The sequence below is a fragment of the Anas acuta genome, chromosome 7 (assembly GCF_963932015.1).
Source record: "Anas acuta chromosome 7, bAnaAcu1.1, whole genome shotgun sequence".
In the NCBI taxonomy this organism is placed as follows: Eukaryota; Metazoa; Chordata; class Aves; order Anseriformes; family Anatidae; genus Anas; species Anas acuta.
In genome coordinates this window covers 19,615,125-19,631,939 of record NC_088985.1, presented here as the reverse complement: position 1 = coordinate 19,631,939, position 16,815 = coordinate 19,615,125, and the positions used below count along the sequence as shown (strand labels likewise).

The 16,815-nt window shown below is 38.3% G+C and overlaps 1 protein-coding gene across 2 annotated transcripts in view; it reads left to right on the top strand.

Moving 5' to 3' along the window:
• The window catches only part of FRMPD2 (FERM and PDZ domain containing 2), a 43,158-nt gene extending 26,953 nt beyond the window's left edge, over positions 1–16,205 (top strand). The window contains exons 19-31 of one of the 2 annotated variants that reach the window (XM_068687828.1): positions 991–1,084; positions 1,608–1,693; positions 1,965–2,112; positions 3,185–3,399; positions 4,808–4,906; positions 6,086–6,450; positions 9,322–9,616; positions 10,554–10,712; positions 11,353–11,527; positions 12,431–12,641; positions 13,722–13,759; positions 15,410–15,496; positions 15,962–16,205. In XM_068687828.1, the coding sequence (XP_068543929.1) occupies positions 991–1,084; positions 1,608–1,693; positions 1,965–2,112; positions 3,185–3,399; positions 4,808–4,906; positions 6,086–6,450; positions 9,322–9,616; positions 10,554–10,712; positions 11,353–11,527; positions 12,431–12,641; positions 13,722–13,759; positions 15,410–15,496; positions 15,962–16,074 (2,085 nt within the window). In that variant the 3' untranslated portion in view covers positions 16,075–16,205. Of the gene's footprint in view, positions 1–990; positions 1,085–1,607; positions 1,694–1,964; positions 2,113–3,184; positions 3,400–4,807; positions 4,907–6,085; positions 6,451–9,321; positions 9,617–10,553; positions 10,713–11,352; positions 11,528–12,430; positions 12,642–13,721; positions 13,760–15,337; positions 15,497–15,961 lie in introns of both variants that reach the window. The other variant, XM_068687826.1, reaches the window with a different exon arrangement.
• The last annotated feature ends 610 nt before the right edge of the window (positions 16,206–16,815 follow it).

Genomic DNA, 16,815 nt, shown 5'->3' with positions numbered 1-16,815 from the left:
CAAAGCCAGACCGTGATGGGTTTTCCCCTGGGGCTCCTGAAACTTGAAGGCTGTGTTTATGCAAGCAGGTCACACAGGACTATGGTACAGGTTCAAGCAGTGCCCACAAGTCACTGCTTAAGTGTTGACACACTCCCCAATAGGGCTTTGGCCTGTGCAGGGAACAGGACTGACCAAAACCAGTCATCTCATGCTCTGGAGATGAGAGCTGAGTTGGACTCAAGATAAGCCATGCTTCATACTCTAAAGGCTAGACAAAGGACCCTGGCCAGTTTTAGTTCCAAATGTACAAAAATACAGTTTTCCATATATTCAGAAGACCAGAGAAGGGAACAGTGAAAACTTTATGCGCCACATTTGAAAAACTAATTCCTTGTTCTGGATATCAAGATTGAATTTAATGCTCCAGGCTGAGGTGTGTTGATAAGCCTTGCTGAAATGGAGCTGGAAGCAACAGCCATTTCATTGCTTGCAGTAGAAATGGAGAGCTGCTTTGTCATCTGAAATTGGCCAAAGGATGTAGCTGGACACAACATGATTCTTAGTTTAATATGGAATTCTTCTGGCTGCACGAGGTCAGGTCCAAGCTTTATATATTGTCTGAAAGGCCAATAGCTGCTGAATACATATTGCAATGTCTGGAAGCTGGGCTAGAGACTGACTGAAAGATGCAACCAGATCTTTACATTAGCACAGGAAATCTGAACAAAAAAAAAAAAAATCTGAACATTTAGTAAATGTTTCTATATAGCCACATAGAAACACACTGCACTTTCCTGAGAAAATAAGGCACAATTACTGCCTAGGGAAGTACATTACAACTAGATGGAACATTGGAGTAACATCCTCTTTTTTTTTTTTCCCCTATATATTTTTTAAATGTACTTTCTGAAGCAGTTTCTTTGCAATGCATACATAAGTTGCGTTGATTTTTATCAAGTGAAGAACATGTGAAAACTCCACACTAATCTGTGCATGTATGTTTTGCAGGGTGGAATTAACACTAGTGTGCCTCTTGGTGGGATATATGTGAAGTCAATCATTCCCAGGGGACCGGCAGATAAGGATGGACAAATAAAGATAGGTAACAAGTCTGGCAATAAAACTCTGGGCTGCAGAATTTGACATTAGTGTGGAATACTTACTACAAGATAATGAAACATGTTTGTTTCAGCATTTGAAAAGATTGAAGGTCACACAGCTACAAAACATTATATGCAGTCCCTCATTCCTTAGCCTTCCACTGTAGTTTATATGTTGATATTTCACTGAAAAAACAGGAGTCTCATACCAACACTGCACACCTTCCCTCTGTAGCTGCACACCAGGGCACTGACTCTCAGACACCTACTTTCTGTGTTGCTGTGATAAGCAGATGCTATCACTGCATTAGTTTCCAGAATACCCTGGAAAGTGGTGTGTTTTAAGCATTAGTTATAGAATACTATAAAATAAACAGCATTGCTTTCAAGCAAAGTAACATGATTTGAAACACGTAAGCATGAAGAAAAAATGCAACATGGGTAGCCTCAAGTTTTATCTCCAGTTTGTATCATCAAAGCAATTTGACATCCCTTCCCCCCTTATTTCATATTTTTTTCCCTCAGGTGATCGTCTGCTGGAAGTAGATGGAATCAGCCTCTGTGGCCTCACGCACAAGCAGGCTGTGGAAAACCTTAAGAAATCTGGCCAGGTTTGTGTAACAGCAGAGCAAAATGGGATGACCAGTCATACAACTTGGTCTAGTTGGAGGTGTTCCTGCCCACGGCAGGGGGGTTGGAATTAGTTGGGCTATAAGGTCCCCTTCAACCCAAACCATTCTGTGATTGTATGACTCTGTAAACTGTACTTACTATAAAACACAGCAGCAAAGCAGGGCCAAAAGAAACTTTTTCTTTCCCTGCCTTGTGACTGTGGGTTCACCGTGTACTGTGTAAATGGGCACTGTTCGTCTTTTTTTTTAGGTTGCCAAGCTGGTTCTAGAAAGGGGACACCACCCACCGGCAGAGCCATGCCTGAGTGCTAATGATGGAAAGGAAGACCAATGTGCAGTTGTTTCTGTAGCAACATCCTTCACAGACGGTACCAAGGACTACTGCTTTTTGACAGATGGTGAGAGAGAACAAAGGAACTCAGGGTGACTTTCTCTGGCTACTTATGATGAGCAAGAAAGGAACGAACAAAAATAATTCTGTGAAATTTCTGTGGGTTGGGAGAAAAACTGCACACCAAGCAAAAAAATGTGTAGCATTAAAAACACTATCAAAAATGTTTCTGAAAAAGATAAATACATCTGATATGCTTAGAGCTACAGTTGCTACATACAGGTGAATTTATCCTAGGCATAAGTACTGTATCTCTCAGCCTTCATGAGATGGGACTGGCAGGGGACATCCCCATATGTACTCACAGCACTCTTGGGCAGGAAGCAGCTGTGCCAGTGTCACTAGTCTGCTACTCAAAGGCAGCTCGGTTGGCATGCCTGCTGACGCTGTGGCAGTGATGAAGCTAGGGTGAGCTGCTGCCCCACAGCCAGGACTGGAGACTGCCATCACTTCTTTTCTTGAAAGCAGAAGATTCACAGATCATTTTCATTGAATTTATCCAACAAATAGATTCCCCCTCTTGCTGTGAAGCTGTCCCATAACCACCAAGTCTGCACTGTACTCTCCCATGGGACAGTTGTTTCTCTACACTGTCCCAAGGAGAATGGGATTCAACTGCAAGTATGGTATTTGGGAGATGGCTGGCCTCTTGATCTTGTCTCGAAAGGACAGTAGCTCTGATTCTAGTTTATGCTGGTTTGTGCAGCACCTGAACTAACATCAGACATACAGAATAGTAAGACCTACACAAAATTTAAAGAAGAATGTCGGAAAAGGATAGTATTTGAAACTTTTGGTCTTGGTACAAATGGCTTCTTCCTTTGTAGGCTTGTACCACATGGCATAAAGCCTATGAACACATGGTAGAACAGTGACCAGTTTTTATCAGTCTGCCCATCTGAATTCTAGGGCTCATGCAAATTAATGGAACACTAAAATCATCTTCTGTCATTAGTATCAGTAGATCTTTCTCTGCGGAACACAGGAAAAAGGTCTGTAGAGAATATAATAGATACCAGTTCCTTAACGGGTACATATGCCATTGAACCTACTCTTTGTCCAATCCCTCCTTTGAACAGACAATATATTTGAAGTCAAATTGACAAAGAATTCTGGAGGCCTTGGCTTTAGTGTTCTGCAAATGGAAGGAGATGGCTGTGAACACCTCGGAGGAGTTATTGTCAGGATCAAAAGACTGTTTCCAGGGCAGCCAGCTGAAGAGAATGGAGAAATTGAAGTTGGAGACATCATTTTAGCCGTGAATGGGACATCTACTCAAGGACTCTTTTATCAGGTACCAGGCACTACTAGCATGTTACCTACTGGGCCTCCTGGTGGGTAACATGCTAATAAAGACAATGGGATGAAATTGCATTTAAACTTAATTATCACCAGAGGGGGTCAGTACTTGCATATAATCACTTTGATTGCTATGTAGGAGTCTTCTCTAGAATTCTTAAGGAGAATTCCCTTCATAACAGAATTGTTACAGATAATTTATTGTGCTATTTAATTTTTAACTTTCCACTCCTTACACCCAAAATGTATTGTTAGATGAACAACAGCTATTAATTAGTTGGAATCTTTGTTGCTTCCATGAATAATTGAAACATTTTTCCCCGTGGTCGTTTGTGTTTCATAACATGCTAGATACCATGCCCCAGATTCTAATTTCCAACAGGTGAGATAAGTCTAGGGCATGGTTGTTTTTTTTTTTTTTCCCTTCAATTAATTAATTAATTAATATTTTTTTAATTTTATTTTGTTTTTTTTTTGAGGGGGGTGGCTGGAATGAGCAATTCTATAGTGTTATGAAATTAAATAGTAACAAAGGACTACGTGCAAATTTATTTTTTTTCCCTTGTAATCTTTTCACCTTATGAAAATTCCTGATACCAAGTGCTGTATATAAATATACATTGAACAGGCGCGATTGGTTATGAACAGAAATTATGAGAACATCACACAATTTTCCTACTGACATGTCATTTGTATCATTAAATGGTTAAGGCAAAAGACAGCATGGTAAATACTCAGGGAGGCTGTAATTGTACTTCATATTTTTCTTTTGGCTTGGAGAAGTCTGTCCTTTGCCAGTACCATCTTGCTCACTGGTGTACAGACTTTTTATTCAGTTTCTGCAGAGGAGCAGATAGGGAGTTTTTGCTTATAGGACTCCCTCTCCCCCCATATTCTCTCCTACTGAAGTATTTCAAATCCCATTATAGCTGAAAGACAGATGCCACTGGACAGATGTTATTCCGAGTAAGGGCTTTGGGAAAATCTTCCATTGCTTAGAGTCAGTGTGGCAGTCTATGGGGCAATACTGATATAATTGACAGATCTGTCACATGTGTCCCTGTCACACGCAGTTTGAATGCATTTGCCTGAAAATCCTGATTTTCTTCAAGAACAGGGAAAGGTTAATTTAAACCTATGTGTCTGCTGGTGGAACAACAATTTGTAAACAGAAGAGACTTGAGTTTAGATACACATTCATATAAATAATATGTCCCACTTAAACATGATGATCTTAGAGTAGAAAAATAACTGGCCTCCAGACACTTCTGAGAGGCACAAATACTAGGAATTTGGCAATCACATTAAAAATTATCCTCCATCAGTTGGCAAAAAGACGTGTACTACAGACTGGGGAAAAAACATATTTCATAAGAAATCTAATATTCCTTCTTCCTGCTTAGGATGTCCTACACTTGTTGAGAGGAGCTCCACCAGAAGTCATACTACTTCTCTGCAGACCACCAAAAGGTGTTCTTCCAGAAATAGAGCAGTGTGTCCCGGTAAGACAAAGACTCTGTCTGTGAACTTGCTTCTGTAAACCTGGAAAAACACTACTACATTTTCTATCTAGCCTCAAATAAAGCAACCCTCCCTTTTCTCCAAGGCACTCTTTTCCATTCCTTTCCCTTCCCATATGCAACGTACCCTCTACAGTTTATCTGCAACCAAAATAGTAATCTGACAGATTTGAAACATGTTTATCCCAGTGCAACAACTTTTGAGTTGCAGTACTGTCAATGAAGTGAAATATCACATACCCAAGGAGATCTTCTAGCTAGTGTTGCTTCTAAAAATGTTCTACTAAATGTTCAGCCAGAAACTGCAGATATTCCCAACTGCAACTATTATAATCTGTGGGTTTCAATTATATTACTCCCCAAAGTGGGAGGAAATTAAGGAACTTTTCCTATTAACAAACTTAACTAAGTGAAATTACATTTCCAACCAGTTATTCAGTTTCTTATTAATGGTTAGCAGAATCAGAAGAAAAAACAAACAAAACAAAAACAAAAACAAAACAACAACAAAAAATAAAAACAACAGTCGAGGCTGCAGTAGAGGGTAAGGCTAGTATTATTATTCATGCCTTTTGAATACAATTCATGGACACATGCACAAGTACTCCTATCATGAGCATGCATTTGCATTATTCTTGCTCCATGCAGAATGGCTTCATGATTACTCTAATGCCAGAAGGATTTGTAAGTGATGTCCATGGACAGACAGAAATGATTGTCAGAACTGTCTCCAGAAAACAAACCTTCTCCTCTTACTCTCCTGCAAGATGCTATTTAGTTGGTCTGACCAATTACTTTAGTCCCTTGCATACGAGTTAAATCTGGAAGCCACTTCTACACACTGAAGAGAATGCAGACTAAAGTTCAGGCACAATATGAACAGAAATAAAGTGAGGTCTCCGCTAGCAAATGAGTAATTGGGAAAAGGAACTTGTGTAGTAGCTCCCTGACTGGAACTCCTCAACAACGTAGAAGACAGACATAAGGACAAAACAGTTATTTAGTGAATAAGTATCTCCCTCCGTTTTTTACTCCCTTCCAGTCATCATCCGGTATTTTCACATTAAGATGCTTATCAATAATCTCTTTAAATTCTTCTTTGGTTCTTAAAGGAAAGAAGATGGGAGAACAAAAGTTATAACCTTTTTGTTATTTTGATAGACTCCAGCACCATCTCCTGTTAAGGAGTTTGTGGCAGAGATGCCAGGCAGTCCAGAGGCAGGAAATAGTTTGGACCGGTCTACCAGTGATGGAGGTAGCACCTCTCCAGACCTCGAAGACTGTTTGGATTCTCCAGTGGCAGCAGATTTCAGTGAGCCTCCAGAAGAAGACAGCTCAACTTATGAAGAGCAAGAAGCAGAGTCTCAAGATATGCCCATACAGAGACTTATGCCTCCTAGGGAAAGTTCCTATAAGGACCTTTGGAAATTTCATCAAGAAGCTGCCAGTTCTGAAGTGTTCCACTCCCTGGAGGAAGAAGTGAAGCAGAACTGCTACTCACCATGTGAACTTGGATGTGCTGAAAGGTAAGGAACACTGAAATCTCCTCTGCAGCCTTTCCTTTGGCTCCTAAGATTTCAAAAGTGAATTACTTAGCATTAAGTATGGGGGGCTCTCTATTAGTCACTGCTGATTACTGAAAATTTTGTTTTATCATCTTATTCTGACAATCCTAATCTGCTGTCTGATTACTCTCAATTTACTGGAATTCTGCATAAATCCTCATAGCAAGACAGTTGAGTGCTGCACTACTGTAATCATTTATGCCATTCAGCTAAAGCTGGCTGCATTTTGAAATCAGTAAAAAGACTCCTATTGACTTAAATAGGAACCAAAGACTTTCTTATTTATTGTATGATTTTTTTTCAACTTCAGTTTTCTCAGAGCTGACTTAAGTAGGCAGCAAACATTTCTTACTGTGTAACCTTTTAATTTCAATTTTCTCCAGGTAAAACAAACAATCAAAAAAAAAAAAAAACAAACAAAAAAACAAAACAAAACAAACAAACAAACAAACAAACAAAACAAAAAACAAAAAACAAAAAAAAAAAAAACAAAAAAAAAAAAAACAAAAAAAAACAAAAAAAACAACACTCAGAAGACAAACTGTGATCAAGGAGCAAAACATTATTTTCCAATCTTCAGGAGCCAATAGAAGCCCTGACAAGTTATACAATAAAATACAGTCCGACCAGACTCAAGCCTCCTTTTACACTCTCTTGGATATACTTGACTCTGGCACATGGCACACAGAAGATTCCATTTTAAACATCTTTCCCAGTGCAAAATAACATAAATTACCAGAACAGAAAAGATTGGTGGAAAGTTAAATGTCTATCAGTGACCTTTAACTTACAGATTTGTTAATTTTCTCTAGAAATTCATTTCCAGTTTTCACGCAGTCACTCAAATCTTTTCATTACTTTTGGCATTCATCAAGCACAGAACCAGGTAATTGCAAATTCCAGTCACTGGGGAGCCACAGTTCTAGGTGACTGCAGGTCTGGTGGGGCCATAACTGCAATTCATACTTTTAGCTCTTCTCTCACGAGAGAAGAAACTTCATTCACACTTATGAGTGAAGCTCCTGCTTGCATAAATGTTTCTCTACTTCCAAGATTAAAACCAGCTGAAATATGTCTGTAGAAAACACACTTGCCAAGAGACACCATTTCATCAAAACTAAGTTTCTTGCGGGAAAATATCAATTGCAAGAAAAATCATGGATTCTTCTCAAGAAGGAAGTTCTGAAATAAATGTTTTTGTTTGGTATATTCTCAGTATCATTTAGTTTCATCTTCTGCATTTTCAAAAGACAGCCAGAGCAGTTTAAGAAGATATGCATCTGAAATAGTATTTTATGTGTTTAAGTGATCCTTCCAGCTAACTATTTATATGTACATACACATATGTATATACATACAATAACATAATAGGCATTAATAAAAGGATTCCCCTTTCTTTTCTTTAGATTGCTTAAAACATTTCATGCTAATGTAGAAGTCTTCTGATAGGAATTCTAAGAAGTTTACTGCTCAGGATTTCAGATGGGAAATTCCTGTGACTCTTTTCATTGCCAACAAAAAGAACCTTTGAAAAAACTACTTTGAGAAACTTCACCCCATAGTTGTCCCCTAGGCAGTCCATGTGGAGGGGTCCCCCAGACACCAAAGGTTAAGTCTAGCATGTCAGTGGACCTTGTATATGGGCCTACAGGACGATCAAGATTCATGTATTTCCCATGGTGACACAGAGATGGGCTAGAAGCTGTGCTGTGACTAGGCCGCTGCTGGCTCACAGAGCCTGTGTAGCTCTGCCAGACACCTTTTGTACCCATGAAGGTCAATCAGCACTTCACTGGCATGGGACAGTTTCTGTGACACTCTCACTGAGCAAGGTCCATTGAACTTAATCGTTTATTCCTTTAACCTAAAGAAAGGACCAGACTGCATTTGTTGTTATCCTTAAATATTTATTCTAATTATCCCTATCTTCTTTCACAGTATTGTAGCACCTGTTTTTCAGCTATTAAAGCACACAGACTGCCAGCTTCATTCTCAGCTTTGCTAGGCTACTGGAGATGTCCAACTCCTCATTTCCTCCCTATAGATATATAAGCTAACACGCTAGGTCGCTTCCTTGACTAAGTGCATAGAGCACGAGCCTGCAGGTCTTCCTTATTTCAGCCAACATTTCAAAAATGCCATTGCAGGTGATTAGCTGTATCCATCCAAAAAGCATCTTTCACTACTGCTTTATACTTTCCTTCTGACTATAGTCAACTTTTGAAACAAGAACTTAGCACTGAGGATATTCTGTCATTTCATGCAAGACGTGCACCATAAGAATAAACGTAAACTTCAAAAGAGAACTCAGGACTTCTATTTTTAGGAAGAGAGGAATCATTTATGTTTCATGCTCAGGATCTGGGCTCCAATTACCAAGGAAAGAACTGCAGCAGCCATGAATGTGGCTGACAGTTACTTTTCAAGAAGGAAATATGCACATATGAAAACTGTAATAGCCTTGCAACGTGCACACCACTTACTAGCTAAATTAATTAAATTGTTTATGGCAGATGAAAGACTTAATGGTCTAGGAAGTGTCCAACCATTCTTTTCAAGAAACAACAAAAGTACTAACTAATGCTTTAGAAAAGAATGTGTGTAAGATTTTGCAGGCATTCTGATACTTAATCTTTTAATTAGCTTCATAAAAAGATTGATTACTTCCTCTTTATATTAATACTAGGAGGACCTAGACAGCAATTTAATACTATAACAAATACAACAGTTAAAATTAATACAGGGCAGAGTATAAGCAGTAGACATTTCAGTGGCCATCTAATGAAGTATATGGAGGAAAATCCCAGCACTGCAATCTTTTTTATTTTCCAGCCCTGTATTTAATAAGGGTGATGATGACCTGTCGAACAGAAACTGTATGCCTGAAATTCTCTCTCTAACCCCTATTGATGAAGAGCATCTTGCCATCAGCTCAACATCTGTGACCTCACTTTCACGTGGAGGAAGCTCTGAGACACTCTCCGCAGCCTTGGTGACACCACAACCACGCGTTTGTGGCCCTTTCTCCTCATCCCTGCCTGCTAGAGATACACATGGCAGTGACAATGAATGGGAAGACGTGGAGGAACCAGAGGAAGAGAAGGACAAAAAGGAGGATTGCACTAGGGTATGGGATAGGCACTGGAGTATTAACAGTCAGACCATGGCTAGGGAAAGGACAGCTTTAACAATTTACCATTCATAAAAGCTTTATTTTTAACACATTATTTTTAACACATTACCTACGCTATTTCTACATGGCTTTATTCACTTTCCTCCAATGTCCAAAATCTTCAAATAAAGCAGATCTCCCTGTATGCCCAACTCTCTACCATTTCCTTAAAGGCTATTTCCTCCCCCTTGCCATATTACTGTTTCTTTAACTGACCACCACTGTGCAGTATTATTCCCAGGATACGAAGGCCTAAGACCCATTCTGTTCTCTTGTAACATATAAATTAATCGGAATCAGCTACTTCATATTTTTTGTTGTGTTTTAAACCCATGAGCAAAATCATTTTGTTACAATGCTAGTACTGTAATGTCCTGATAAGAAACTATGATCCCTGTACTAATTACTATTCAAAATACAGGGCTCTGCTAAAAGCTGAACATCTTGCATCCCTGCTGACACTAATGAGCTCTGAATTCCTACTAATTTGAGAGCAGTGAGGACAAAATTTAGGTCCAGCCATTTCCTTCAGTGGGAAAGCAATAGCAATAACAGCAGCAGCCTCTGAACCCTACTATTGTAATGCTTGTCAGTTCAGAGGCCTCCGTGCCTTTCTTTATACATTTTAAATGCCCAGAATCCAGTCCCAGATGGCCTTCTCTGCCTTATTGGGCCCTTTCAATCAGTGACCATGAAGCTCCACCAGATAGATATAAAGAAGTAAAATTAATTCTGGAACACTGCAATGACAGATCAGAGAAATCTTTAGGTATGCTGCTTATTTATATCACCTGAGCATCTGATTCCTATTTGCATATAAAACATAAATGCAAGATGTTAATGAAGCAACTAAAAAGCCTGCATCAAATATATCTCATGCTTATTTTAATAGGAAATGGAGGTCTTTGTGACTTTGACAAGGTCAGAGAACAATGGTTATGGATTCTCAGTGGTTTTTAACAAAGTGGACAACTGTCTGTATGTTGATGAAATCTTGCATGAGCCTGCCCTGTCTGATGGAAGGCTGAGAAGGGGAGACAGACTCATTATGGTACAGTAATCCTTTGAATTTAAACAGAGGATAAAGTATTTTCAGATCAATGTCATTTAACTTCAGCATTTCTCATTTGGTAGGGTGTAGCTAATCATGTATTTATGTATGCAAGTGCAAATGAATCATATAATAAATATAATTCTGCTGACTCCGGTAGAATAAACTTCAGACTGAATACATTGTATGACCAGGCAAAAAACAAAAATCATCTAGCAGTAATGCAATACAACTGAGACACTAAATGGCTTCCTATTTGATATAAACTGCATTAATGTAGTAAGAAAGGTGGATACAGGATACAGGAATTATGTCCTTTGTAGTGTTTGAACAAAACGTGTTTTAAGGTTCATCTTTAATTTGTTTCATTGAACTTGTCTTCCTTGCTTTTTGCTACAAGGCCTCAAGTTTCAAGAAAAAGAAGCTATTTTTATGAAAACTGTACATTCAGAAAAACAAAAGTTTGAAAAAATCTTACTGCAATTGTAACTGTTACATTCACAGGCATTAAGTGCCACAGCAAAGCGATAATATGAGAGTGAACACTAATTTAAGTTCATATGCAATATTTGGGGTGGAGGGAGAAGTGTAATGATGGTCAACGAGATCTTTGACATCACTATAATGGTTTGTCATTTAGGTGAATGGAATCGATGTCACATCTTTACCATGCAACGAAGCCCTGACTTTACTACACAACTCTCCTCCTGATCTGCACCTTGTGGTTGGCCGTGCTGGCAGCGATCCATGTCCTGCTGTTAGGCCAGATGACATTCCTGAAATTACTCTCACAAAAGGTGCCAACGGACAGCTAGGTGTGTAGTAAATACTACAAATGCTATTTTAGACAGGGAATACAGCAGTGGTATGATAATCATATGCAACGGTGGTATTGGATCAGTTTGATCCTGAGTGACCTTGACACCTTTATGCTCTCCTCCATCAACACGACTGTAGGAGGGCAAACTTTATTTTGGGCAAGGCCTTAAAAGGAAGATAAATATCTCTTATTAGACCAATTAAGCTGTTGAAAGAAATATCTTTGTGTTATCACCCTATCAGCTGAAGTTTCTGCCAGATCTTCAGTCACATATTTTTATGTTATTGATACACAGAGAAACACTAGAAGCTGTTTGTAGTAATGTAGTAATGATAAATATCTATTGCTGGGTAGACCCAGGAAATAGTATAGCTATATTTGCTCAGATACAACATCCTGTTCCCAGTTCAGAAACTAGCTTGTTTGGAAATTACTTGAGTATCATTGCGCAACACTGTTCTGTACCACATAGGTATCTCCTCAGTTGTCCTGTGTCTCCATTCCCTGTCTGAAAAATTGGGTTGATATCACACCCTCCATCACTCTAAAGATTGCAAGGCAGTTATACAGACTGGTAATGACGGAGTTACTGCTATGCCACACAGTCTTATTCAAATGGTTATTCAACATCAGGTGAAATAAAGCACTATGGAATAGCTGAAGTGTACAGATGGACAATACCATTTCATTATTTCCATTTATTTATTTATTTATTTATTTTAAACACCAAATTGCATTTCATTCTCCCTCTCTCACTGGGGCAAGATGGTTGTTTATAATGTTGGTGCTTTGTTCAGCCTATTTTTCAATACCACATCTATTCCATCAGGCTTCACCTCACTGACAGTGAAATTGAAAACATGCTGTCACAAAAGATGTTTTGTCTGCATTGTTCTAGGCTTGAAGCTGACAGGAGGAGCTGGAAGCAAGTTACAAGGTATTTATGTGCTAGAGATAGTGCCTGGCTCCCCTGCCAGTGTGGAAGGCAGTTTGCAGCCACGAGATCAGATTCTGTACATCTGTGGGCTGTGGACTGAGGGCATCAGCCTGGATGATGCAGTGAGAGTGTGTGAAGCTGCCACCCAGAATGTCCAAATCAAAGCAACAAGGTAAATCTGAGCCAACATGTGAAATCTGAACGTACTCAGTCCTAATGTTATAGCAGGTTTCTAAATTTTATATGAACAAGTCAAACAATGAAACCAAGACAAACAACAGGAAGAATGCTGTAGCTCAGAGGTCTGAAGGTGTAATCTGATGTACAACATCAGTAAGATATCTTAACTCCTTCTAATTATAGCTAACATAGAATAATATGAGCATAGGTAAACTCACACAACACGAATTGTAACTCTTCAGACTTCATCATCCAAACACCAGTGTGAATCCTTTAACTACTTCTGATGGGAAACTCTGATTTATTTCCCACAGCCAAACATTTTAGAAAGGTATTAAAAATACAGTGTTTAGTCTGCAGCATGTAAAAAAAAAATCATCCCAGGGTTGATGAATAACCTGCAGTAAAGAATTTCCCTCAATGGGTCTTGACTGCGTTTTAGATGCTTTGCATTCTGCAGTCTGACAGAGGCATAGGATACAGAAATAGCCTCTAAAGATCTTACAGTCAAATAGTCATTCACATATTTTGGGGTTACTAAGTTAGATAACGAGATTCAGCTTTAGTGTCTGTCACAGCAATCTTAAAGTAGTTCAAACATTTATCAGTGTTTTATTAACTGGCTCTGTGCTAGCAGGTGAAGAAACTCCAGCCACATTATATTTATTGCTGTATAAGCAGCTAGTAGGCAACACACACTGATCTTAAGAATCTGCAGTCTAAGGAAATAAACAGAAAAAGGGGAAAGGAAATTAAAAGTGATCACTCCCACTTCATAGAGGAGAACTGAAGCTGATTCAAAATATGCCACAAAGCAGTTTTGTACTGGGACAGATGGTGTAACGTGTTCTTTCTTTTCTAAACCCATTTAATTAAAATGTTTTGTTGTTGTTAATGGCTGTCTAATATTTCATATATTGATATAAATGCTCTTTAGGAAAACACCATTAAGAATAACAAATCATAGAACTGTAATTTAGACAACTGACTTTTTCAGAAACAGTTTTCATATGTGCTTTTATAAAGCATGCAGCTCTTAATGGCTCACATATTTCACTTTTTCTGCCTCCAGAAATGGCAATCCAGTGGTTCCTATAGACCAAGAAAATAGTAAGTAAGGCTAATATTTGGGGGGTTGAATTTAACATTTGCTTCCGATTTTGGAAATAAACATAAGGTATTGACTCATTGTATTAAACATTTATTAATAGATTGTAACTTGGCTTTCAGCATTTTTGTTAACATACTAAGGGTCTGAAGAAAAACTGACAGCTCTTTACAGACAGAAATAAAACACAGTTCTCTGTAAAAAATATTCTATTTTCATCCATATTTGCATAGTCAGTTTCTATTTTTTAAATTTGTTGTTAGTTTTATTGTTTGTTGTTTAGTGGGAATTTTATGTTCATATTTCAACATCTGTTTTGATGAAAACTATTCTCCATGTGGTTTTGAGCTACTCTTTAATATGATGCCATGACTTAATTTTCTTAGACCAACTTTTTAAACCAGTATCTATAATAATAAATGCTCCTTTAATAGAGGAGCATTCCTATCAGGGGACTATGTTTATTACCATAACTGACACACTACTTCAGTGACCATCCACACTACAGAGGCTTGACCAGAACTGCTCTAGCAGCAGAAGGAATCTCAGCAAGCAGAGGCTGCAGCGGCACAGTCAGGGACAGCTACTGTGCCTATGTTGTGTCCGTTCCAAGGCAAGCTAGCTACAGATTTTTTACTCTAAGGCAGCTACCATGTGTATGTTTTTACAACCTGAAGTAGCTTATTTTACTTACTAAAGAATAGGCTTCTTTGAATTTACTGCAAGAGATGGGTAAAGCTAAGTGTACTCTCAGTTTCTGCAGTACAACTAAAGTAAGGTAAACACACATCCTGGTAGCTTAGCTACACATCTGTGCTCAGTAAGCTTTGTAGGCTCCATGGGATTTCTCAAGACACTTTCAGAAATAGGTTACCAGCTATGATCCCTCTCTCATGCAGACCTTTTTATTGTACAGTGGTACAGTTCTCTGAGTCTTAAAAAAAAAAAAAAAAGAAAGAAAAAAAAAAAAAGAGGTTCTTCCCTTTTGTAAAGGGCTTTTTTAAAGGAATCTATAATAATTTGTTGTATCTCTAATAGATTTAATCTATAAATCTGTAATAGTTTGCTAACAAGGAAGTAAGCCTTCATTGTATATATTCTCTTAGTTACAAAAATACATATTAAAATTGCAAATGCAACAGGGAACATTTTTTAATATATAAAACAACAACTAACAACAGAACAAGAATTTTCTATAATTCATACCTTAAGAGTACTTTGTGGAAGATAAGTAAGATTACCAATATATGATGAAGTGAAACTCAGAGGGGGTGAAGGCAGGGTGGAACTCAAGAAACGCACACTGGCTTCTTACACTGCGAGCTCTGTGGACACTAAGACACCCTAGTTCTTCCTCTGCCTGATCACTGCCACAGGTCTGGAATGACTCATTCGGATCTCCAGTTCTTGTTAATTTTAAATATAGCAATAAATGAGATGTAATATTCCTGCAGTTCATGAAAGAATTATTTACATCACTGCACAACTTGGCAAACTTAATCATGCAATAATAACTGTCTCATGCTGCCTCATACAACATCAATACTGGATATTGATGCTTTGTTTCATAAACTAAGCAGAGTTTACATTCCCTTGGACATATGAAGCTGAGCGGGAGGTCTGTCAGAACAAACCTACATGTATGTTTTTAGGGCCACCTGCTGAGACAGAAAAAGCCAATATTTCTCTCTCAAATGAAAACCTGAACTCCCAAGAACAGCAACTACCACATCAACATGGTAAGTAACTTGATTTTTCAGTGAGGGTTTGTAAAATTTTTAGTCCTCTCTTAAAAAAACGACAACAACAACAAAAGAAAAAAGAAAAAAGAAAAAGAAATTGGTAGATGGTATTGGAAGTACCTGGGAATGATTAATTCTTAGTAAACACAACTGCAACCTTCGGAGTATCAGCAAATGTGTATCCATTGCCTGTTGTCCAGCTGATGTCTCTGACCCTGTAATGTGCAGCTTTTAAAGCTTGTTTTGGAAACTACTCTCTGGGAGGCCAAAGGTCTACAGGGATGACAAGCAGAAGGCTCACTTCAGGAGCATAACAGACCAAGTAACACGAATAAGCCCACAGGAACATTTTTATTTCACACATCTAATAGGAAATGCTTTATTAGGTCTCTAACTATTATGATTTTGAGTGCTATACTACAGAACATTTCACTAGTAAAAACTGTTGCTGGTTTTTCACAGAGGAACATCTGAAAGAAACAAACTGTGGTACTCAGCAAAGCACTCCTGACCCCCCAGAATGCAAGGCAAGTGACAATTTTATCAAGTGCAAGGCGGTCCATCAAGTAAAGTGAGCTATATTGAGTTGTTTTTTTTTTTTTTTTTTTTTTCAATAGTGGTATTTAATGTATTTACTTCATCTCCGGTTTCTTTGAAAAAGCGAACAGACTGCATTTGGAGAATGTACTGTGAAGTGGTGAATTGCCTCAGCACGCATAGACCAGTGTGCGCTCAGCACTTCCTGGGGTCAGACCCTTCTCTTGCTGTTTTTCCAGAGTATAACATCACTACTTTAACAGCTTGGCAACAGAAGCAAAACTCGTATGATGTAGCCCCTCCATTAGGTCTTACTACTCTTACTAGTTTACAAGATTAATCCCTAACTTAGAAAGAAAGTACCACAGGAAGGAGAGATGCCACAGCATAGGATTCTGGGCAAAACAAGTGTAATTGTAATCAGGAAGTGTTTTCCACAACAACGTCAAAACAATCCTTGAAACTTGAGATTAATGTTTCAGTCTGAAATTCTAAACTTGAAAAGAGAATAAAATTACCTCAAACCTTTAGAGTATTATGCACTATTGACATAAACCAGACTGGTTTGAATTTACAACTAGTAAGAGTAGTGGTATTTCTGAAATGATAAATCCCTAAACTACACAGGAGCAGGAGGAGGATGAATTTCCATGCAAAGCATACAATACTTCAAAAGACTTAGAAGTACAAACATTGCTTATGTTTGTGTAATGTGGAAAATAATATTACTTGGAATTGAAATTGCCCACTTTGGGACTGGTATTTCATAGATTTACTCA